The following is a 26,142-nucleotide window of genomic DNA, read 5'->3' on the forward strand; positions in this document are numbered from 1 at the left end:
ATAGCCTTGACATCCTTGCTAATCAAGAACTTACAAAACTCTGCTTTAAGTGTACCTAATGACTTGGCCTCCCACAGCCACCTGTAGCAGTAAGTTCCACAGACTCACCACCCTCTGGCTAAAGGAACTCCTGCTCATCGTACTCTAAAGAACGTCCCTCTGTTCGGAGGCTGTGCCGCTATAGGAAACACCCTCTCCACGTCCACAGTATCTAGGCCTTCCAGTATTCAACAGGTCTCAATGAGATTCCCCCCATTTTCTTCAAATACAGGCCCAGGGCCATCAAATTGCATCTCTTTCGTTAGCCCTATCATTCCCGGGATCATCCTCGTGAACCTCCTCTGGAACCCCATCTATGCCAGCATTTGGTAATATGTGGTAGCATATATGTACTTTGATAATTAACTTTACTTTGAACTTAGGGTTATACAGTACAGTAACAGGCCTTTTGGTCCAATGGTCTAAGATGTCCTATCCAAGCTCGTCCATTTGCCTGTGTTTGGCCCATAACTTTCTAAACCTCTCCTACCCATGTACCTGCTCAAGTACCTTTTCAAGATTCAGAATTGTTTAATGTCATTTCCAGTATACAATTGTGAAGGAGAACAAAATAATTGTTACTCTGGATCCAATGAAGCACAAAAATCATGGTAAGTTAAGGAACACAGTAGTAATTAATGAAAGCACAATAAATATTAATATGGAAGATGGCTTATAGACATTTATTGTACATCTATAAAGTGTTGTTGGGCACAGCAATATCTATGCATTGGGTGATTCTGAACAGGAAATGACGTAGTGGTGGTTGGGGGTGTGGAGGGGTGGGTTAGTGGATGGAGATGTTGATCAGCCTCACTGCTTGGGGAAAGTAACTGTTTTGAGTCTCCTGGTCCTGGTGTGGATGCTGCATTATCACAATTCTGTCAGGGAGTAGGACAAACAGCCTATGAGCAGGGTGGGTGGGATCCTGCATGATGATGCTGGCCCTTTCCCACCACCTTTCTGTATATACATCCTTTTTACACATTGTCAACCTACCTGTCTCAACTACTTCCTCTGGCAGCTTGTTCCATTTATTGGCTGGTCCCTGGGTAAAGAAGTTACCCCTCGGGTTCCTATTAGATCTCAAATTTCAAAGTAAAATTTATTATCAGAGTACATTCTTGTCACCACATACAACCCTGAGATTCTTTTTCTGTGGGCATACTTAGCAAATCTATAGATAAGTAACTGTAAACTGTAAATAAACTGTCCAAATGTAGATAATAAATAAATAGCAATAAATAATGAGCATGAAGTAACAAGAGTCCTTAAATGAGTGTAGTTTTCCCCTTTTGTTCAAGATCCTGATGGTTGAGGGGTAGTAGCAGTCCTTGGACCCGGTGGTGCGAGTCCTGAGGCTTTGTACCTGCTGCCCGATGGTAGCAGCAAGAAAAGAGCATGCCTGGGCGGTGAGATCTCTAATGATGGATGCTGCTTTCCATGGTAACGTTTCATGTAGAGGTGCTCAATGGCTGGGGATTTTGTAGTCGTGAAGTACTGGGCAGAATCCACTACATTTTGTAGGATTTTCTACTCCAAGGCATTGGTGTTCCCATAGCAGGCCATAATGCAGCCTGTCAGTACACTTTCTACCACACATCTATGGAAGTTTGGCAGGGTTTTTTTGATGATATGCTGAGGAAGTAGACTCCTGATAAGATTCCCCCCCACCCCCCACTACGTTAAACCTATGCCCTCGAGTTCTTGATTCCCCTGCTCAAAACTATGCATAAATGAAGACGGACAAACCAGCAATGTGAATAAAAGACAACAGTGCAAATAAAACTAATATGAAAGTGAGTCAGTTTGTAATTGTGGTGAGTGATATTATCCATGCCAGTTCAGGAGTCTGATGGTTAAGGTGTTATAACTGTTCTTAACCTGGTGATATGGGACCTGAGGCTTCTGTATCTCCTGCCTGATGGCAGCAGCGAGAAGCGGTCATGGCCTTGATGGCAGCGTTTACTGTACCTGGTGGGCAGGGTTTATTGTTTGATGGACTGGGTTATGTCCATCACTTTCTGTAGTCTTTTACTTGAATTTTTATAGTCTCATTGAAACCTATCTAATATTGGAAGGCTGAGATAGAGTGAATGTGGACAGGGTGTTTCCCAACAGTGGGGGGAGTCTAGGACCAGAGGACACAGCTTCAGAATAGAGTGGGCCCTTTAGAACAGATGATGAAAATTTTATTTTGTCAGAGGGAGGTGAATCTGTAGAATTCATTGCCACAGAATGCTTGCAGGCCAAGTCTTTGAGTATATTTAAGATGAAGGTTGATGTGCTGTTGGTACATCAAGGTGTCAAAAGTAATGGGGAAAAGTCAAGGTTGTATGTGGTGACATGAATGCACTCTGATAAATTTTACTTTACTTTGACCTAGGAGAATGGAGTTGAGAGGGAAAATAAATCAGCCGTGATGGAATGGTGGAGCAGACTCATTGGGCTGAATGGCCTAACTCTGTTCCTGTGTCTTATGAATGGGCAGAGCACAGATGACATGATGTTAAAATTACCAAAATTATCTCAGAAGAGCCCTTTGTCACTGTAATACCGTGTTGGCATCTAATCATCCTTCAGTAAAGATTCTTGGCTCCAGAGCTAGGGTTGTCAGCCAATTGATACTGAGGTTAAACACTGCTGTAACTAACGTTTTCCAGTTCAGTACATTATTCTTTTATTATCACGTACTGAAGTACAGTGGAAAAACTTGCATACTGTACACACATCAAATCACTACACCATGCTTTGAGATAGCACAAGGTAAACCAAGGATCAACTTTATTTACCATGTGTTGGGAATTTGCTGTGATGTGTTGGTCAAGTTATGACGTGCAACAAAAAACAACATTCAGGCATTAGAAGAACTAACGAAATAAAGTTAGAAATACAGGTATGGAATAAAATGTGTATAAACATTTAAATACCAGCATGTACTTACAATGTGAACAACATTATAAAAGTAGTTTAAAGTGACGAATAAACTCTTCTCTGGCTTTATGAGGGATGAAGTTCGCAGAGTTTGTCATCGAAACTTTGGTTGTAATCATTACCTGTTCCTAGCTGCAAGCCCAAGACAAGTTTATTTGTCATATATGGTGAGAAAGCACTAGATCCTTTTTTAGTTTAAAGTGTCATAGATTGAGGGGTGAGAGGGGATGTTAACTAGAGTAGTTGATCAGATTTAACTGCCAATAGCAGAATGCAGAATAAAGTATTACAGTGAAAGCTGAGTAAGGTGCGAGTCCATTACAGGTAAACTGAGAGAATAAATCCATTTTATCGTACAAGCAGTGCATTCAATAGTCTTGTAACAGCCCACCTGACTATTTTACTGTGAGAAATAATCTTCAGCACGTTTTCAGGTGGATCAAAGGAATTTATGTTGTCCATTTTTATTAGGTCCGAGCAGAAATCACCAGCAAAGAGAGAGAAGAAGAAGATTTGATTGAGAAAGTGCAGAAGGAAGTGAAGTAAGTAACTCAAAAGTAGCAGTCCTGATGTTGGGTTGTGACCCAAATGTCGACAATTCCTTCACCCTCATAGATGCTGCTTAACCTGCTGATTTTCTGTATCGCATTGTAGTTAGCCGAAAGGGTATGTCCCGAGTCTCAGTGCGGTTTCAGGTCATAATGCTCCACAATCGACGTGATCTTCTCCCTTCGACAGCTACAAGAGAAATGCAGAGAGCAAAGACAACCACTCTACGTCGCTTTCATTGACCTTACGAAGGCCTTCGACCTTGTGAGCAGAGACGGCCTGTTCAAAATCCTCGTGAGGCTTGGATGTCCCCTGAGGCTCCTCAGGATAGTTCAGTCATTCCACACAGACATGAAGGGCGTCGTTCAGTTCGACGGCTCTTCTTTGGAGGCCTTCAACATCCGCAGCGGTGTGAAACAGGGCTGTGTGTTGCCCCCACCCTGTTTGGCATCTTCTTCACAGGCATGCTGAAGCACGCCTTTGGAACATCAACTGATGGTGTCTACCTCCACACCAGATCGGACAGGAGGCTGTTCAGTCTGTCCCGGCTGAGGGCAAGAACCAAGGTTCGTGAAGTACTCATCGGGGACATGTTGTTTACAGATGACGCGGCACTGGCAACACACTCTGAAGAGCAACTGCAACGCCTCATGGACAGCTTCTCAAGAGCCTGCCAGGACTTCAGCTTGACCATCAGCCTGAAGAAAACCAACCTGTTGGGCCAAGGTGTTGAGCAGCCCCCCACCATCAGCATCAACAACTACGAGCTGGAGGTAGTTCACGAGTTTACATACCTTGGCTCCACCATCACGAACAGCCTCTCCCTAGACCCCGAGATCAACAGACGGATCGGACGAGCAGCCTCAACATTCGCCAGGCTGACAGAGCGGCTGGGAGAACAGAAAGCTGACGACGCACACCAAAGTTGCAGTTTACAGGGCCTGCGTCCTCAGCACACTGCTTTACGGCAGCGATACCTGGAGCCTCTACTACAGACAAGAGCGGCGTCTCAACGCCTTCCACCTTCGCAGCCTGAGACGCATCCTGGACATCACGTGGACTGACCGAGTCACCAACAATGAGGTCCTGGCCCGCGCCCAGATACCCAGCCTCGTCACCCTCCTCCAACAACGCCGCCTCCGCTGGCTGGGCCACGTACACTGCATGTCAGACGGGAGGATCCCGAAAGACCTGCTGTATGGAGAACTGGCCTCCGGCAAGAGAGACGTTTCAAAGACGTTTGCAAGAGAGACATGAAGTCACTGAAAATGACTATCAAGAGGTGGGAGGACATCGCAAGCGATCGCTCTCACTGGAGGCTGGAACTACGCAGACGTCTAAAAAGAGAAGAGAAGCTGAGGCTTGCTGCTGAAGAAAAGCGCACTCATCGGAAAAACAGCACCAAGACAACACTGGAGGACAGCGCCTTCAAGTGCAGTCGCTGCAGTCGAGACTGTCACTCCCGTGTGGGACTCTACAGCCACAACAGACGCTGCTCTAACACAGACTGAAGCAAGACTTTCCAGGTGCAGATTCATGGTCTCGCGAGACTAACGGATGCCACCATCCTGTAGTTCCAGATCCCAGCATCTGCTGTCTCTGAGTAACTTGAAATACTTCTAACAGTGGGACAGGAATATGAAAACAGAACATTACAGTTCCTTCATCCCACAATATTGTGCCATCCTTTTACATACTCCAAGATTAACATGGCCCTCAACTTTTCTTTCAAACATGTGCCTATCTAAAACTCCCTTCTTCTTTTAAAGCCCATCATTCTCACGGGGGCATAGGCTGCTGACAGCAGCTCAACAGATTCCTCTGTCCTAGTCCATTCTTTCAGGTCCCCAGGTACAATGTGGCCCATCAAAGGTCCTTCCTTGTCCAGGGTTGAGGTCTTTGGAGCTCCTTTTGCTATTTCTGTAGCTCTGGGTTTTTTTACAGGATGGGGTTGCTGTTGTGATGACCAACCCTCCTCCTCTTGCAGCTGGGCTTGGGACTGTCCACGGCAGAGTTAAGAGTCTCTTAAGTGTCCTTAATGTCTCTGCCTCTGGCAGCCCGTTCCACACGCTCTGTGTAAAATAAATAAATAGCCTACTCTTAAATGCCCACACGAGGAAATCTGCAGATAGTGGAAATTCAAGCAACACACACAAAAGTTGCTGGTGAACGCAGCAGGCCAGGCAGCATCTATATGAAGAGGTGCAGTCAGCGTTTTGGGCCGAGACCCTTCGTCAGGACTAACTGAAAGAAGAGATAGTAAGAGATTTGAAAGTGGGTTTTAAATACCCATGTGCTTCCCTCCAGTCCCCCTTGTACTACCCTACATATTATTAGAAAATAAATCAGCCATGGTCAGTGGCAGAACAGATTCAATGGGCTGTCTTATGGTGTATTATTCCTCCTTGTTACCGTTCATTCCTATAGGCTCCTATTTCATTCTATGCCCAAAGCACTGCCCTGCTGTAAGGAGGTTTAATTTCTCTGTCAGTTCCTTGTTCTCCAGTACGTGCCACAGTAGTGTAGCGGTTAGCATGACATAGTTGCAGCTCGGCATTCCAGAGTTCAGGCACTGCTGCTGAGGTGTTTGTACATTTTCATTGTGAACTGTGCGGGTTTCCTCCAGGTGCTCTGGTTTCCTCCCGCAGTCCAAAAGACCTGCAGGTAGTAGGTTAATTGGTCATTGTGAATTGTGCCATGATTAGGCTGGAGTTAAATCAAGGGTTGCTGGGTGGTGCCGGAAGGGCCTGTTCCATGCTGTATCTCTAAATAAATAAAATAAGTAAATAATTTCTCCTGGCCTTTTCTTTAGTTTTAAATAAACAAAGTTTAAAAATATAAATCCTTTTAACTAGTTGAGGCCCCATTATCGATCTCTGTGACACATGGATGAGAGGTTTAGACAGCTGTGGACCAAGCTTGGGAAAGCAGGACTACCTCGGGCAGCCCTTGTGGTCGGAGTTGATCTTGGTTTAAGGGGCTTGCTTCCATGCTGCCTCTGTCACTTCTTACATCTTGTCCAACACGTGGAAACTATACTCAGTGGTCACTTTAATAGGTAGCTCCTGTAAAAAAAAATAATAAATAATTCATTATCAAGGTATATGCAACTTTGAGATGCAGGCAGCCACAAAACAAAGAAACTCAATAGAACCCTTTTTTTAAAAAAAAAGGTCTGTTAAATGCCTAATGTACAGAAAAATACAAATTGTGCAAACAATAAAAGTAAGCAAATAACATTCAGAACTGAAGTTCACAAAGGTGACTCACAGCCACGAAGCCACACAGCTGATCCAAGAGCCTATTCGTTGTAGGCCACAACCTCAGTTCAGCACCGAGACTAGTAAACCTCTCGAAGCAATGACCTGAACCGGCCCATCCCTCGCCTCCATCCCCCAACCCCCTGACCTTTTCGATCTGGTCCGATGCTTAAATCTGCCAGACCTCCTGACATTCCTCAGTCTCAGACCTGGGCCCTGCTGCTCTGATATGTTCTTGGGCCCGGGCCCTGATGTCTCATTTCAGCCCATACCTGCCCCTTCCAATTCATTCCAGTGCTTAAAATAGTCAAACCTCGGGTCTTTCCTCGCTGTCTGGCCCAAGCTTGGGCCCTGCTGTCTCTGCTTGCCTTGCTCTAAATTGCTTCAGTAATGGCCAAGCATTGGCTCATATTCCACTCTCCAAGGCCCAGGCTCCCTGAATTCGGCCTGTACATGCCACAGTGCCACTGCTGTGCACCTTTGAGACCCCACACAAATGCCAAGTCGTGCAGGTGGTTCAAACTTCCCAAAAGGGAAGTTACAGGCTATTGTATACCTCATAAATGGCCACTGAGTGTACATTTATGGTTTTCTGCTGCCTGTCTGCGAGTGCAATCTCTGCACTGCCGGACTGCTTTGATAATACGAACTGGGGAATGTTCAGGGAGGCTGCTCTGTGGCAGTCATGTTAGCACGGAGGAGTATGTGGATTCTGTGACCAGCTACAGAGAGAAGTGTACTGGGGATGTTACTATCACAAAGCACATCTGGCTGAAGGCAAATCAGAAGCCATGGCTTGCTGCAGAGATCCGTGCTAGGCTAAGGAATTGTGATGCTGTTTTTAGTTTGGGAGGTGCAACAGCTCTCAGGGAAGCAAGAACTGTGCTTTTCTGCTCCATCAGGAAGGCGATATAAGAGCATTCTCAGAGAATTTGCAGCATCTTCTGAGATACCAGAGACATGAGGCATTTGTGGCAGGGGATCCACAGATTACAGACTATGTCTACCCTGCTTGTTAATGACCAGGATACTTCACTCCCTGAGAGCTTGAATGTCTTCTACGCCCGGTTTGAGGTGCAGAACAAAGTGCTGGCAAGGAAGGCACCCCTCCCCTCAAGGGAGCAGACAGTCCATCTGGCTGAAACTGAGGTGAGGAAAACCCACAGAAAGCTGTAGGGCCCTGATAATATACCAGGTCAGGCTCTGAAAGACCGTGTAGCTCAGCTGACGGATATATTCAGCGTCTCTCTGGAACAAAAAGCAAACAGTGCCAAAAAACGGCAACAGTAGCCTGCCTAAGTGACTATCATCCAGTGGCATTAACATTAACCATTATGAAATGCTGTGGGCAGCTGGTCATGGAGCACATTAAAACCTTTCTCCTGGCTACACTGGACCCTTTCCAGTTCAGTTATCTCTCAAATTAATTCACTGATGATCAATTCACTGACTGATGACTCACTGAGGATCTGAGAATATAGGTCCATAATTCATTGTAAGTGGCATCACAGGTAAATAGGGTCATAAAGAAAGTTTTGGCACGTTGGCCTTTGTGAATCAATGTATTGAGTACAGGAGATGGGATGCTATGTTGAAGTTGTATAAGATGTAACTTGGAGTACTGTATGCAGTTTTGATTACCTCTTGACCACATCTGCATGCTTTTATGCATTGAGTTGCTGCCACATGATTGGGTATTCGATATTTGCATTAATGAGCAGGTTTACCTAATAAAGTAGACACCAACTGTAAGTGTTCAATAAAAACAGAAAATGCTGGAAACATACAATGCACAGCAACATCCATGGAAAGACGAAGAGTGAATATCTGTCTATTTTTTTAAATTTAGAGATATGGTGCCCAATGAGCCTCAATGCCCCTGAGATTTAACCATAGCCTAATTGTGGGACAATTTACGATGACCAATTAACCTACTAATCAGTACTTCTGTGGAATGTAGGAAGAAACTGGAGTATCCAGAAGAATCCACAATTCACAGGGAGAACGTACAATTTCCTTACAAAGGGCATTGGAATTGATTTCTGAATTTTGATGCCCCAAGCTGTAATAGCGTCATGCTAACCACTGTGCTGCTGTCTACCTGAAACATACTATTTCTTATTTTAAAGATACTATTTGACCTACTGAATGGTTCGATTTCTCTTTTTGTTTTCTTTCTGCTTGCTAGCATCTGCATGTTGATTATCATATACGGAGACACACGGAGAGGGCAGGTGCTGAAATCTGAAGCAACAAATAATCTACTGGAGGAACAGAGGTTGGAGGGAGCAACTGTTCAAGCTCATTTAATTGTCATTCAGCCATGCACACAAATACAGCCAAAGGAAACCAGGGCCAAGGTGCAAAACACACAGTACCAACAGTCACACACAGCACAAAGAATACATATAATTACAATGGAAATGTTATGATGATGATTCAAGTTCAAACTCTGCATCAGAACCACTGATTTCCTCCAGTGAATTGTATGTTGCAGTGGTGAACTCCACTGCTCCAAAGCCAGGTGGCAGTGTGGGCTTTGAGATCGCAAGTGAATTTTGGGGGCAGAAGTGAAAGGGCAGACAGGTGATGTATACTGCAAAAAATGTGAGGAAAAATTTTGCTTTAAAAATAATTGAGATGCAAGAATAGTTAATATTTAAAGGATTAGAGAATCAGTCTATCATTATCTGGTAAACACAAGAAATACGAACAAGAAATGAGTCATTAAATTTGGTTGCTCCATTAGGAAGGATGTCGAGTTTTTGGAGAGAGCACAAGATGTTGCCTTAATTAGAGGGCTGTGCTGTAACGGGAGGTTGGACAAACTTGGGTTGCTTTCTCTAGAATGGCAGAAGCTGAGGTTTATGATATGAGAGTCATAAATAGAATAGATAGGCAATATCTTTTTCCAAGGCATTGAAATGTCTAATACCAGAGGGCATGCATTTAAAGTGAGAGGGTAAGTTTTTTTACACAGAGCGATGGGTGCCTGGAATGTGCTGCCTGAGGTGGGGGTAGAGGCAGGAACATGAGGGACTTTTAAGAGATGTTTAGATTGGCACATGAATGTGAGGAAAATGGAAAGATATGGACATTGAGTAGACAGAAGAGATTAGATGGCCATTCGATGAATAATTTAATTGGTTTGGCACAACATTGGGGCAGAAGGGCCTGTTCCTGTACTGTTCTGGTCTATGTTCTGTGTGACGTACAGCATTCACAGAGGGGTAAATAGAACAGTTTAAAAGCTGTTATGTGGTATGCAGGATAAATAGATCATTGAGGAAGTCCTTCAAATGGCTTGAGGTGTGTGCAGTCAAATTGTATATGGAGGGTGGAGAAAGTTGATTACAAATTCACCTGAGACCATAAACCAAAGGAAAACAAATAGGCCATTCAGCCCATTGAGGCTGCTCTGCCATTCCATTGTGGCTGATTTATTATTGCTCTCATCCCCATTCTCCTGCCTTCTCCCCTTTGACGCCCTGACAAATCAAGAGCATATCAACCTCCACTCTAAATATACCCAATGGCTTGGCATCCACAGCCATCTTTGGCAAAAAAAATCCACAGATTTGCCACCCTCTGACTAAAGAAATTCCACCTTATCTCTGTTCTAAAGGACATCCTTCTATTCTGAGACTCTGCCCTCTGGTCTGAGACTCATCCACTCCAAGTCCACTCTCTCTCAGCTTTTCAGTATTCAGTAGATCTCAATGAAATGCTCCTCATTCTTCTGACTTCAGTGTGTACAGGTCCAGAGCCATCTAACTCACCTCATACATGAACCTTTTCATTCCTGGGATTATTCTCATAAACCTCCTCTGGAACCCTTCCAATGCCAGCACATCTTTTCTTAAATAAGGGGCCCAAAACTGCCTACAGTGCTCCACGTGTGGTCTGACCAATGCCTCCTCTCTAAATAAAATAAATGAACAAAATATTCCAGTGCCATTATAGCACACCCACAGTGCACAATTACTTACAGCATTATGCAGGACAAATTTTTCAACTTGATGCATGTGACAATCATTTATTTATTTAGAGATACAGTGCAGAAATGGCCCTTCCAGCCCAATGAACAGTACCACCAGCAACCCACCTATTTAACCCTAGCCTAATCACAGGACAATTTACACTGACCAATTAACTTAGCAATTACCACATCTTTAGAATATGGGTGGAAACCAGAGCACCTGGAGGAAATGCATGTAGTACAGGGAGGGACTAATTTCTTACAGTGTCAGATTTGATTTCTGAACTCCGACTCTCCAAGCTGTAACGGCATTGCGCTACTAGCTGTGCTACCAATACAATTGCAGTGGATATCGGTTAATTGAGACACATCAGGACCAGTACATTTCGTCCAATTAAGCAGTTTCCCAATTAGCCGAAATTTCATGGAAATAGTTAAAAGGTACAAAAAAAAGACACACTACCATTTAAATGAATTACAGTTTACGTATTTAAGTGAAATGCAGAACAAGTTAGAACACTAACAATACCTTTACAGTATTATAAAACAGTTTTTAGGTTCCTAATAGTTATCACCAGAGGAATTCATCTGCCATGTTCTTTAGATTGACTGTAAATGAACAAAATCAGTGCAGCCATCTAGTGTATATAATGGACTGCCTTCATACAATGCTTTAGACGATTATATCCTTCAAATCTTCATTTTCCTCGTGGCATTCAAGGTGATTGTCGATACCTTCAAATTCTTCATAATTTCTAACTTGTTGATGTTGTGAGGGGATCCAGGAGTGCCCTTATTAACTGTTTGGAGAGAGACATTTATCATTGATGGTGTGTTTGGAAAGGAGAGAGAGACAAAGATTAACAGTGGACTGTCACTTTAAGGCATTGGAAGTAACTTTGGATTTCTACTGAGTCTGGAGTTGGAGACAGCACCGAGCAGCTCGAAGGTTGCTATGGTGACCAAAGGCAGATTGTTGATGTTACTTTCAATGACTTGTTGCCTGCTTGCACTCTTTTACAGACAAAGGAGGGAGGGACTCTTTGAATGACAGGTGATGCTCAGCCTGGTGAAATAAATGAGAAGTCAGATGATACAAACCTCAGGACACATGATCTGGACACTGAATGAGCATTGTTGTGCCTGCGGAAAAAGTGGGTTTTTCTGTACCCTGCAGGGGTCTGTTGAGAAAGCAGACGAAGAAGTTTTAACCCACGAGGTTGAGTTTACTCCAGAAAGGAGTTGGCCAGAGAATAGCTGGGAGGTTCGAGATGACCTTGAATTTGAAACTGGGACAAGTGATGACAGCCCAGAAGAGGCAGTTGTTCCGATTGAATGTGTTCAGGTTGTTGAAGTACCTGTGAGTTCACAGGGTTCTGAACCTTGTGTTGAGGCTCGGTTGAAGTCTGAGGTGCCTGACTTGGTTGGAAAGGAATGCAGTTTTTTTGTTTCAGATGGACTTGGATCTGTGAATAAGGGGTTAACCTTGGTACCAGTGGAAAGTGAGGATTCTCAGTCATTTGTGTCTGACCATGTTTTAAAAGTTGGTCATGAAGTGGAACCTGATGAGGTCAGTGTTGTTGAAAATAATGGCAAAAGTGCTGGAAAAGGTTGGATTGGTTGCATGACCTTTGACCCTGCTTGCAGGACAAAGGCCTGCCGAGGCAGGATGCGCTAGTTTGTTGGATTTTGTTTGGACATTTGGAAGCAAGCACCTGCAAGGTCGTGCTGTTATTCAGTGTACTGTGATGGGAGCAAGGCGTAGTGAAGGTCGGAGAAAGCTGATAAAGAGATTGTTTAGCCTCTTTCATATCCTCATCAGCCTGATGATGATGCAGAATTTGGTAAACAATGGAGGCATGTTGACAGCTCTTCAAGATAAGAGTGTTTCAGCAATTCAGCTAATGAGCAAAGCTGCTGCTGAGGCCTATAGCAAGACCAAAGGGTTAAATTATGATGTGTCACAGACTTTTCTACCTTCCAGGTTTCAGCAGGACTCAGAGGGTAGTACAATTGATAAGGGTAAGGTGTATAAGAAAGGTTTGTCTTTGTTGAGAAAGGAATGTATCGAGGAACAGAAGCGAGATTCTGGAACGGTGGCTTTAAGGGAGGTGGTTCTCACAGGAGAGGAGGTTCAGAGAGAGTCAGTGGGATGTTACCTTAAAGATGGGGTGTTGATGAGGAGGTGGAGACCAGCCACAGTGCTTGCAAGCCAAGTGGTCGTTTTGAAAGGTTACAAGGCTGAAATTTTAAACATGGCTTACAGTATGCCTTTAGGTGGACATCATTGTGTGAGAAATGAGGAAAATTGGAATGAGGGGGTTCCCCTCTTCTTATTTAGTGGTGGAGATTCGATTCAGAAGGCAGTGAAGGGTAATTTGTTGGAACCTGTGTTCAGTTACAGGCCAAAAGGACCTTTGACCCTACTCACAGAACTTTGGAAGGGATTTAGTAAGCTTTGTGACTTTGCCAAGGAAAGTTTACAAACTGGTCGAGTCAAAATAAGACACTTGTTTACTGGAATTGTAGCTGGGAAAATTGTTGAAGTACAAAATGGAGTCGTGAAATCTGATAATGGAATGGACCTCAGACACATGATCTGGACACTGAATGAACATTGTTGTGCCCGCAGAGAAAGTGGGTTTTGGAGGATCGATCAGACAGATGGATCCAAATTGCTATTCCATCGGTAAAGAAGGGGTTGACTGGTGGGGAGTTGTCTATGTGTCCACCCTTGCCGGGGTGATAGCTCCACCACAGAAGACCGGTCCCCCGGTTAAAGTCACAGTAGGTGACTTGTGAAGGATTTCGGAGGACGATGACAAGATTGACAGCATCAGCTCACCTGAAGACTCAACTCACTCTCTCTCTCTCTCTCTCTCTCCATCACTACTCAACTAAATACCACGAACTGAACTGAACTGAACTTTACTCAACATCGTAAGACTGTATCTTTTTACCCCGAGACTTAAAGAAGCTTGGTTTTCATACATATATATTCCACACTTACTTTTATATATAATCATTGCTAACCTGTGTGATTTATCTACATTTATATTACTGTATTGCGTAGTTACTAATAAATATTAGTAGTTTATAGCAATACAAGACTCCAAAATGGTTTCTATTTCTGCTGGTTTCTTAACCCCCGTCACGGGGTACGTGACGATGTAGTAAAGTTGTTTCATTTACACTCCCGGCCATTTTTGCCATTTCCAAACTTGGATGCTTGAAACCACAATGAGCAAAACAGTAGAGTTGTCTTGCTGCTTATTCTCACCAACTATCAGTGACAAAAGTTATTGCTTTTTGAACTCAAACATGCAACTGATGCTATTTAAAAATGCTCTAAGCATGGTGTAATGTCTATCGGCCTCAAGACATGCACAATCCTAGTTAGAAACTGTTCAGCAACAGTCTCCTGCCCGAATTAAGTGCTATAGTGTCCCAAATAAGTCAAGGAATCCCGGCTGTTTTCTTGGTTTAGCTTATATTCTTTTAAGAGTTTCCCCAAATAAACACCTGCCCAATTAACCAAAATCCATTGTAGTAAGAAATCCAACTGAGAGCTTTAATTTTTTTAAACTGTACCTCTTCCTAGAGATGCTGCCTGGCCTGCTGCGTTCACCAGCAACTTTGATGTGTGTTGTGAGAGCTTTAATGTCGACTAATGTTAGGTGCTTGATTTGAGTAGGAGTCAACTTTAGTTTGCAGGTGATTGTTGGCATGGTGTGCTTCACTCTGAATGTTAATTATTTTCAATTTTTTCTTCAGGAAAGATGAAGATCCAGAAAATAAAATTGAATTCAAGACCCGCTTGGGTAAGCAACTACAGTTTTGAACTTAATTACAGAATTATTGCTGATTGAAAATAGAAGACACTTCCTCAGTATCGTATGTTTTGGCATTCGTTGTTTTGTGCAGCAACACCATGCAATATGTAAAATAAAGTGTATTTTATGTAAGAAATATAATAAGAACAATTATAAGTAATAATTTATCAAGCGTCACGGCAGTGCAGTGGTTGGCATGAAGCTATTACAGCTCGGAGTGCCGGAATTCAGGGTTTAAAGTAAATTTATTATCAAAGTACATATATGTCACCTTATACAATGCTGAGATTAATTTTCTTGTGGGCATAATCAATAAATCCAATAACAATGATAGAGTCAATGCAAAACCACACCAACAGAGCAGACAACCAATGTGCAAAAGACAGCAAGCTGTGAAAATATAAAAAGAAAAAAAAGTAGTAATAATATTAATATATGTAAGTAAGCAATAAATATCAAGAACATGAGGTGAGGAGCCCTTGAAATTGAGTCCATAGTTTATGGGAACAGTTCAGTGATGGGGCAAGTGAAGTTATCCCTTCTGGTTCAAGAGCCTGATGTTTGAGGGGTAATAACTGCTCCTGAATTTGGTGGTGAGAGTCCTGAGGCTCTGTGCCTCCTTCCTGATGGCAGCAGCAAAGAAGACAGCATGTCCTGGGTGGTGGGGGTCACTGATATTGGATGCTGCTTTCCTGCAACAGTGCTCCGTGTAGATGTGCTCCGTGGTGGAGAGGGCTTTACCCGTGGTGGACTGGCTCGTATCCATGACATTCTGTAGGACTTTCTGTTCAAGGGCATTAATGTTTCCATACCAGGCTGTGACGCAGGCAGTCAGTATACTCTGCATCACACATCTATAGAAGTTTGTCAAAGTTTTAGATGTCATGCTGAATATTTGCACACTTCTAAGAAGGTAGGGGTGTTGCCATGCTTTCTTTGTAATTGCACTTGCGTGATAGGTCCAGGACAGGTCCTCTGAAATGATAACACTGAGGAATTTAAAGCTGCTGACCCATGACTGCTGCTAATGGGCTTTTTTGGAAAACTGCCTGAGGAATTTTGTACACAATTCTCAACAAGCCTGTCTGTTGAGCAACAAATCAGACATGGATAAACAATATTACTAATTTAAAAACTCATAATTGTTGCATATTCCAAGTACATTAGCACATGCTGTTACCTGATCATTTTGCTTCATTAGAAATTATGGACAGCCTTACATTTTCATAGGTCCTTATCAAAGTTCAGAGTAAAATTTATTATCAGAGTACATACATATCACCGCTGTACAACCCTGAGATTCTTTTTCCTGCTGGCATACTAGCAGATCTATAGAACAGCAACCGTGAACAGGATCGATGAAAGACAAAGAGCATAGAGGACAATGTAACCCTCCGGTTCGGCTAGCGGCTTAACCTAGGGGAAGACCGCCTCTGGCCTGGCCGAACTTGAGAAATCTTGTTTGGGTGGATTCTGCGTGATGTGTTCCCCTGTTAAAAATCAGTATGGACTGTACGGTAACCACAAAATAACAAACAGTCCACAATATGCAGTTAAGCGATTGAGCTTTATAATTCTTAATTTGACAATAGTTTAGTAAAGAAACAAAATAAAAAGAAAAAGGGCCCATTTTAATGAAACAGTCTAATGCGCTCGTTGGAGCTCAAGTTTCTGTCCACTTGTTCCCCATCGACCTTCTCCGAGCGTCGTGGACCCTCGCTCCAAGTCCACTCCATCCAGCTGTCTACCAACTCACTCCACTTGCGTCTTCTCTCTTCAACTCTCCTGGACAAAAGACCACGAAATCCCTTCTCTCAGACCCACAAGAAAGAGCGATATGCCTCTCATTGGATGGCGCACATTTCAAAGCCCCCGTTATCTCTACTAGTAGCCCAAACATTGCTGCTACAGAGAAACCATTACAGTGCATTACAACAACAAACTGTGTAAATTCAAACATAAATAAAGAGCAATAAATAACAAGAAGGTATCCCAGAAATATTGATGAACTGAGATAGTTTTGTATGGAGGAATGGTCTAAAATTCCTCCCTGCTGTTGTGCGTGTCTGATCAGCAGCTACAAAAAATGTTTGGTGGAGGTTATTGCTGCTAAAGGAGGTTTTGCCAGTTTTTAAGTACAAGGGTTCACAAACCTTTTCCAATCTGGACTGTAAATGATTAAACAATGTGTTCAGTAAAGCCAAGAAAAGTACAATTGTCTTTGTGTTATTAATTTAGGCTGATTGTGTTTGTCTATTATTGTGACTTAGATGAAGATCAGACCACATTTTATGAGTAGTTAATGGAGAAAACCAAGCAAAGGTTTCACAAACTTTTTCTTGCAACTCTATTTCTTACTGTAATTTATAGTTTCTTATTATGTATTGCAATGTACTGCTGGTACTAAACAGCATATTTCATGACATATGCCAGTGATGTTGCACCTGATTTTGATTTTAATTCTTATTCCTCTGTTTGAATGTTTATTCAGACCTATTTTTCTAACGTGTACCATGAAAAATAAGATAAACTGTATTTAAGCTACTTTATTAGCTGGAAGTATCCTCTCTTTGGTAGGGGTGAGATCCCACCACTCAAATAGTGAGTAGCAAGACATCATCACAGAGACTAGGAGGGAAAGTAAGATAATCTTTGAAGAGTATCTTGATACAGTATAACCTCCCTATAGCGAGAGTGCCCATAGATATCTATATCAGATAGGGTGTAAAGTTTCCTTTTCAGTTTAGGGCTTTTGCGGACAGTGAACTCAATACCATCACACTTGCTTTGCAGGACGCAACATATACCGTATTCTGTTTAAAATGAAGCCCCAGGAGCGAAATGAGCTGTTTTTACCGGGACGCATGGCGTATGTTGTGGATTTAGATGATGAATATGCAGACACGGATGTACCCACAACGTTGATCAGAAGCAAAGCCGACTGCCCTACCATGGAGGTGCAGTATCAATGTGTTATGTTTCTGTATTGGTTTTGATTTATCTTGTTTGCTGTTTTACATTTTTTGCTAGTTTTAGGGAGAACGGAGCAAGCACTTTCACTCTGTCCGCCACAAAAGGCAGGTTTCCCCATTTTAATTCTACTTCCCATTCCTATCCATAGCCTCCTCCACTGTCATGATAAGGCCACTCTCAGCTTGGAGAAGCAACACCTCATATTCCATCTGAGGAGCCTCCAACCTCACAGCATGAACTTCAATTTCTCTGACTTCTGGCAATTCTCCTCTCTCCACTTCCCTCTTTTTCCATTTCGTATTCTGCCTCCCCTCTTAACCCCATAGCTTCTGCCAGGAGGAAGAAACTTTTGAGATGACATTTGCGTTCACTTCTTTGTCCTGGACCTATACAAGTCCTGCAGTGACGGTAGATTGCAGACCTGACAGTTCACTGTAGTTTTTGTTTATTGTGGGAGGCTGCTGCACCAAACCAGACAGTGATGGCTGACGTGAGGATGATCTCTATGAAGGTAGTGTAGAATTGCACGAGTACGTTCTGAGGAAGATGGAATTTTATCAACTGCTACAAGAAGCATATCCTCTACCAAGAAGTACTGACTAACTTAAGCAAAAGAATGAAGAAAATGCATGACTCCTACAAGATTGTGCACCACACAAGGTTTCATTGAATTGACTTTATTACTTCCATCTTTCAAACACATGAGCAGTAAAAATCGTCTCCATTCAAATGTGCAATTATAGTAATTTATAATAAATATTATGTACAACAGGATAGTCAATATAACATAGAAATACAGTTGCGTCAGCATGAATTAAGCAGTCTGGTGGAAGAAGCTATCCCGGAGCCTGTAGGTCCTGGCTTTTATGCTGTGGTACCGTTTCTTGGATGATAGCAGCTGGAACAGTTTGTGGTTGGGGTGACTCGGGTCTCCATTGATCCTTCAGGCCCTTTTCACACACCTGTCTTTGGAAATGTCCTGAATAGTGGGAAATTCACATCTACAGATGCGCTGGGCTGTCCGCACCATTCTCTGCAGAGTCCTGCGATGGGGGGGAAGTACAGTTCCCATACCAGGCAGTGATGCAGCCAGTCAGGATGCTCTCAATTGTACCCCTGTAGAAAGTTCTTAGAATTTGTTGTGCCATACCAAACTTCTTCATCCGTCTGAGGTGAAAGAGGCGCGGTTGTGCCTTTTTCACCACACAGCTGGTATGTACAGACCACGTGAGATCCTTGGTGATCTTAATGCCGAGGAACTTGAAGCTCCTGGGCGTAAACATCACCGTTATATCATTTTGTATAGTGAGGATGTTGTTATTCTGCATTGAACAATCTTATCTTTCCGCTTCAGGCACAAACAACGCTGACCACCAATGACATTGTTATCAATAAATTGACTCAGATCTTGTCCTACTTGCGCCAGGGAACTCGTAACAAAAAAATGAAGAAGAAAGATAAAGGTAAGGTTGAAAAGAAAGTCTGTAACTCCACCCAATATTTTCAAGTTCAGGTTTAATTGTCATTGAACCATACATGTGACTATAGCCAAATGAAACAGCATTCCTCTAAGACCAAGGTACAAGACACTGTACCAGCAGTCACACACGGGCACAAGACATATATAGCAGGTATAATTATGATAGCAGTAAAACATCCAGTCAAGAACAAATATGGCCCAAGTCCCTGAGTGTCGTGAGTGTCAAGGACATCGAAAGAGCAGTTCAGGAACAATCACAGTGAGGGCACTCTCAGGTTGGAGGAGCAACACCTCATATTCCTTCTGGATAGCCTCCAATCTAACGGCATGAGCATCAATTTCTCTAACTTCTGATAATCTCCTCCCGCCCCTTTCTCTAATTTTCCATCACATAACACAATATGAGAGGATTAGCAGGATGCCACCTGGATTAGAGGACACGTGCTATAACAAGAACTTGTAAGACAGGTCATGCCTTACGAGCCTGATTGAATTTTTTGAGGATGTGACTAAACACGATGGTAGAACAGTAGATGTAGTGTATATGGATTTCAGCAAGGCATTGTCAAGGGGTAGCTTATTGAGAAAGTAAGGAGGCATGGGATCCAAGGGGACATTGCTTTGTGGGTACAGAACTGGCTTCCCCACAGAAGGCAAAGAGTGGTTGTAGACAGGTCATATTCTGCACAGAGGTCAGTGACCAGTGGTGTGCCTTCAGGGGTCTGTTCTGGGACCCCTACTCTTCGTGATTTTTATAAATGACCTGGATGAAGAAGTGGAGGGATGGCTTAGTAAATTTGCTGATGACACAAAGATTGGGGGTGTTGTGGATAGTGTTGAGGGCTGTCAGAGGTTACAGCGGGACATTGATAGGATGCAAAAATGGATTGAGAAGTGTCAGATGGAGTTCAACCCAGATAAGTGTGAGATGGTTCACTTTGGTAGGTCAAATATGATGACAGAATATAGTATTAATGGTAAGGCTCTTGGTAGTGTGGAGGATCAGAGATCTTGGTGTCCGAGTCCATAGGACACTTAAGGCTACTGCACAGTTTTAAGGTGCTTAGAAGTTGGTACAGAGGAGATATCCGGGTTAGTTTTTTTACGCAGAGAGTGATGAGTGCGTGGAATGGGCTGCCAGCAACGGTGGTGGAGTTGGATATGATAGGTTCTTTTAAAAGGCTTCTGGGCAGGTATATGGAGCTCAGAAAATAGAGGGCTATGGGTAACCCTAGGTGATTTCTCAGGTAAGGACATGTTTGGCACAGCTTCGTGGGCCGAAGGGCCTGTATTGTGCTGTAGGTTTTCTATGTTTCTAAGAGGTTAAACAAAGTTGAGTTGTTTTCCCTTGATGGCGGAGGCTGAGGGGAGATCTCATAGAGGCTTATGAGATTATGAGAACCGTAGATTGATTTGATTTTCTTCCCAGGGTTGAAATGTTTAAATACCAGAGAGTGTGCATTTAAGGCAAGAGAGGGTAATTTCAAAGGAGATGTGAGGGGCAGGTTTTTTTACACTGTGGTGGATGGCTGGAATGTGATGGTGGTAGAGGCAGAAACATAGGACATTTAAGAGACATTTAGATAAGACAATGTGAGGAAAATGGAAGGATATGGGCATTGCATAGGCAGAAGAGATTAGTTTAGTTGGCAATTTGATGACAAATTTAATTGGTTTGGCATAACATTCGTGCTGGAGGGCCTGTTCCTGTACTGTTCTGTTCTATGTTCTGTCACTGGTAGTCATAACTGTACTAAGTTCTATTGATGCACCAAGGGGGAAGTTTGGGGGGCAGGGGAGGGTGGTGGAATTGTTCTGCACAATGTGAATATGTTCCATAATGGTTATAATAACAATTTTAATGTTTCTGCACCCGATTTCTTTCTCAGGTAAATTGGGAGGTGATGAAAAGAGGCCACCGGAAGCTGATATAAGGTATTATATTTCATTTAATTTCCTGGGGCGCTTATCTTGGAAAAGCTGAAGAGGCTTGAGAGAGGGGCTTAGATTCAGTTCAGAAAGGCAGGTGGTTCCAAGTTAAAATGCACACACACACACACACACACACACGCGTGTGCATAATGTGTAGCACAGTAGCAGAGTGGTTAACGCAACGTTTTACAGTGCCAGCAACTGGAACGGGGAAGGTTGCAGTGGCACAACAGAGAATTTCGAGATGATGAAAGCTTTCTAATCAGTGGGAAAAATCTACTTCATTTCCCACCATTGTCTGTAAGGAGTTTGTACGTTTTCCCCATGAATGTGTGGGCTTCCTTTAAGTACATCAGTTTCCTCCCACATTCCTGCATTTCATTGCCTGTTTCAATGTTCATGTTACCAATAAAGCTAATCTTTAATCTTTAGACCATTGACTCAGTATCAGGTTTATTATCACTGACTTAAGTAAGACCATAAGATATAGGAGCAGAATTAGGCAATTGGGTCCATTGTGTCTGCCCCACCATTTCATCATGGCTGATCCATTCCCCTCTCAGCCCCAATCTCCTACCTTCTTCCCATATCCTTTCAAGCCTTGACTAATCAAGAACCTATCAACCTCTGCCTTAAAAATACCCAGTGACGTGGCTTCCACAGCTGCCTGTGGCACCGAATTCCTCAGATTCATCACTTGCTGGCTGGAAAAGATTCCTCCTCATCTCCATTCTAAATGGATGTCTCTCTATTCTGAGGCTGTGCCCTCTGGTCTTAGACTCCCCCACCATAGGAAACAACTTCTCCACATTCGCTCTATAATTCCTCAGCCATCAGGCTTTTGAATGAAAGGGGGTAACTGCACTCATCTATTGAGATTTTCCCACAACCAATGATCTCACTTTAAGGACTTGTTTTTTTCATTCTCTTGTTATTTATTGCTATTTATTTATGTTTGAATTTACACAGTTTGTTGTCTTCTATGCTTTTGATCTTTCATTGATCCTGGTTACAGTTCTATAGATCTGCTGAGTATGCCAGCAGGAAAAAGAATCTCAGGGTTGTAGGCTGCTGATATGTATACACTCTGATAATAAATTTTACTTTGAACTTTGATAAGGAGCTGTGAAAATGTAAGGGTGTCAATAATTTCTAACAAATACCCTCTCCACATCCACGCTATCTAGGCCTTTCAACATTCGATAGGTTTCAATGCAATCACCCTCATTCTTCTGAATTCCAGTGAGCAGAGGCCCAGAGCCGTCAAATGTACTCATATAAGCCTTTCAAACCCAGAATCATTTTTGTGAACTGCTCACGATATGACTTGAAATTTGTTGTTTTGTGGCAGCAGTACAGCGCAAAGACATAAAGTGAGCTGCTAACCATGACTGGCGAACCTCATCTGCCCGAAGCGACTGGTTTTAAGACGACAGTAACCTGTCTTTGTCCCTTCTCCTGCTGTTAAAAACAGTTCTGCCGAACTTAGCTAAGCCACGCATGAAGGCCAAGAGTTGGACTTGGACTTGGTTGTCGGAGGCTATTTAAGACGCACACATTTACTAGGTAGTGTGAGCTTATCCCCATTACCACCCCTGGCTGTAACCATCTTAAGGAATCATAATATTTCTATAAATTACAAGTTACATATTGGAGAAACAAAAGGTGTAATACACAATACCTTGGAGAAACTCAGCTGGTCAGGCAGCATTTGAGGAGAGGAATAAACGATTGACATTACAGTCCTAGACCCTTCATCAGGACTGGAAGGGAAGAGGGAAGAAACCAGACTGAGAAGGTGGGAAGAGGGCAAGGAGTGCACACTGGCAGGTGATAGGTGAGACCAGGTGAGAGAGTTGGTGGGGGAGGGGGCAATGAATGAAAAGCTGGGAAGTGATCGGTAGTAGAGATAAAGGGCTAAAGAAGAAGGGATATGATGGGAGAGGATAATGACCATGGAAGAAGCAGGAAGAAGGAAGGTGTTGTTAGTCATAGAAAACTACAGCACAGAAGCAGACCCTTCGGTCCATCTAGTCCATGCTGAATTATTAATCTGCCTAGTTTCATTGACCTGTACCTGGACCATAAACCTGATTCTGATTCTGAGGACTGCAGTTAGGGAGGAATCATATATTTTGCAGAATGCTTGAATGATCTCACATATCATGGACTACTGGGTTTAATTCTTTTTTTTTTAGCATTTTCGATGACATCGGGGACTATGTGCCAACAACCGCGAAGGTCGTTCGCGAGAAGGAGCGTGAAAAGTACCGGGAGAAGGAGAGAGAAAGGGAGCGGGAGCGGGAGAGAGAGCGAGAAAGGGAGCGAGAGCGGGAACGGGAGAGGGAAAGAGAGAGAGACGAAGAGAAAAAATCCAGGCACAATTACTTTGAAAAGCCCAGAGTGGATGATGAAGTAAGTTCTAATCACTGGTTTGCTCTGTCAAACAATTGAACCTTGACCATAATTTTATGCATTGAGTTGCTCCCACATGATTGGCTGATTAGCTATTTGCATGTGTTCCTAATAAAGTGGCCAATAAGTGTAACTTTTTCAAGACTGTGAGGGGGTGGGGGAGAATGGTTAAAAGATTGCCAAATAAGAGGCCATTAGGGACAAGTCCATAGTGCACATATCATCCATATGTGGACCTTGACTCATTTACAAGCGATACTGTCGTTGGCCCAGGTATTTATCTGTGGAACTGAGGCTTGCAGGCAATTGGCATTTATCTTAATTCCTTTGTGCTGCCTTCTAGGATTAAGATCATAAGATGTAGGAGCAGAATTAGGCCACTTAGTCCATCAAACCTACCTCCACTTTAAATATACCCAATGACTTGGCCTCCACAGGGTGTCCATGGCAATGAATTTCACAGATTCACATGCTCTGGCTAAAGAAATTCTTCCTTATCTCTGTCCTAAAGGGATGTCCTTCTATTCTGAGGCTGTGCCCTCTGGTTTTAGACTCCTCCGCTGTAGGAAACAGCCTCTCCGCGTAATAGCATCAATATGTTGGGCCCAGCATCACTGCTGGGTGCCTGGTCATGTATCCACAGCAATTATGTGCTGCTCTCGTTAGGTTTCTTCTGTGCTACAGTTAAGAAGTTGGAGCAAACTAAAATTCTGTTTTTTAAAAAATTATTTCCAAGAACAAATGCAGAACTAAAATAAAAAATGGTAAGGGCAGATTGTATGGTCCGCTGATACGAAGCTGACAAGTTCTGGAATATAATTGTGCTGTGTGGTAAAATGGAGTTTGGCCCCTTTCTTCAGTGCAGTAATTTAGGAATGTGTCACACAACACCCAGCACACTAAAATGTTTGGGGATAACAGGAAAAGTTAATAAAAGTCTATTCTGTCATCTTGCTCTGTATTGCTTTTGAAAAATGCAGTTGTTGTTTATGTTTTTGCTCTGTTGTTAATTATACCGACAAGACTAATCCTAACCCATTTCTATTTCAATGTTTTACAGCCAGCGGAGATGGATGCTGGTGAGTATTTCTACAGCACGTTTTCTGTAGGGATCCTGTTTGGTCTCAGGGTTAATTGTTAGATGGGCTGCAGAGCCTTCTGAGCCTGTGTACGCTATAAAATTCTCTCATTTATTTTAAATAAATTTATGACGCAGAACAGGCCCTTCCGGACCAAAGAGCCTCACCGACTTGCAACCAACCTACTTCACCCCAGCCTAATCACAGGACAATTTACAATGACCAATTAACCTATTAACCAGTCTGTCTTTGGACTGTGGGGGGAAACTGGAGCACCCAAAGGAAATCTACGCTTTTACGGGGAAGACGGATGCTGGAATTGAACTCTGAACTCTGACGCCCCAAGCTGAGATAGTGCCACTGTAACACTACGCTACTTTGATGCCCTTTACTTGGGCAAACAGTTTTCATCGTAGAGAAACAAAATAATGCAGCACAGACGGTTGCCATTCTGTGCTTGCTAGTCTGTCATTCCTATGTGAGCCCTTTATGAGAGGTTCTAGTGACTTCACCCACCCACCTTCCCCTTCACCTGGTCTCAATTATCACCTGCTAGCTTGTCCTTCTTCCCCTCTCCACACCTTCTTAGTCTGATTCATTCCCCTTTCCTCTCCAGTCTTGATGAAGGGCCTCAGCCTGAAACGTCAACTGCTTAATCCCTTCAATTGATGCTACCTGACCTGCTGAGTTCCTCCAGTATTTTGTGTGTGTGTGTGTGTGTTGCTTTGGATTTCCAGAATCTGCAGAATCTCTTGATTTTGAGTACTATTAATGTTTGTTTAACTGTATGATATTTGCATGTGACTGGAATTATCCCTTTTTGTGTAATATAACCAATAATTATCTACTGGTAAATTAGAGAGGAAGAATTATTTGGTAAAATGGTTCACTGATATTTTGGAGAGTAGACAAGCTTCCTTTCATTAAATATACAGACGGAGTTTTGTCACAGGCCAGGCCTGGCCCAGCCCATTCACCGAATAAGTCAGTGAATACCACCTCTGTACGCTGACTGTGAGCCTCTGTCTTACGTGATCTTGGCAAGTCCACCCCCGGTTGCTGCAGCCACATAAGCTGATTAAAGATGTGCGGACATTGAGGAGATTCATGAGGATGATCCTGAGAATTAAATGGTTAATGTATGAAGAGCTCTGGGCTTGTACACACTGGAGTTTAGAAGAATGAGTTGGGATCTCATTGAAATCTATCAAATATTGAAAGTCCTAGATACAGTGCATATGGAGAGGATGCTTCCTTTCGAATAGAAGGATATCTCTTTCGAACAGAGATGAGGAATTTCGTTAGCCAGAATGATGAAGCATACCTGATGACAGAATGGCGTGATTCTGCTCCTGTGTCTTGTGGTCTAAGTAACGTGTCAGGAGTTAACAAGGCCACTGGTGTTGAATATAGACACAGTCTCCTGAAATTAGTGTTGAAGATTGTGGGATCACATTAAAAGCCAGAATTGCTCCACATCAAATCTGGGTTGTGTCTGGCCTAGAAGAGCTTGAAGTTGATTAGAATACAGGAGATCCTACAGATACTGGAAATCCAGAACAGTGCACACCAAATGCTGGAGGAACTCAGCAGATCAGGCAGCATCGATGTTTCAGGCTGAGACCCTTCATCAGAACTAGAAAGGAAAAGGACAGAAGCTCGAATAAGA

General features: G+C 43.0%; 1 protein-coding gene across 1 annotated transcript in view; it reads left to right on the forward strand.

The window, feature by feature from the left end:
* The window catches only part of ik (IK cytokine), a 61,355-nt gene that overhangs the window by 13,421 nt on the left and 21,792 nt on the right, over positions 1-26,142 (forward strand). Inside the window, exons 7-13 of the mRNA XM_072264158.1 lie at positions 3,445-3,515; positions 14,536-14,582; positions 17,388-17,551; positions 18,922-19,030; positions 20,937-20,982; positions 23,178-23,394; positions 24,455-24,473. Coding sequence (XP_072120259.1) covers positions 3,445-3,515; positions 14,536-14,582; positions 17,388-17,551; positions 18,922-19,030; positions 20,937-20,982; positions 23,178-23,394; positions 24,455-24,473 — 673 coding nt within the window. The remainder of the gene's footprint in view (positions 1-3,444; positions 3,516-14,535; positions 14,583-17,387; positions 17,552-18,921; positions 19,031-20,936; positions 20,983-23,177; positions 23,395-24,454; positions 24,474-26,142) is intronic.

The sequence above is a fragment of the Mobula birostris genome, chromosome 7 (assembly GCF_030028105.1).
Source record: "Mobula birostris isolate sMobBir1 chromosome 7, sMobBir1.hap1, whole genome shotgun sequence".
Lineage (NCBI taxonomy): Eukaryota > Metazoa > Chordata > Chondrichthyes > Myliobatiformes > Myliobatidae > Mobula > Mobula birostris.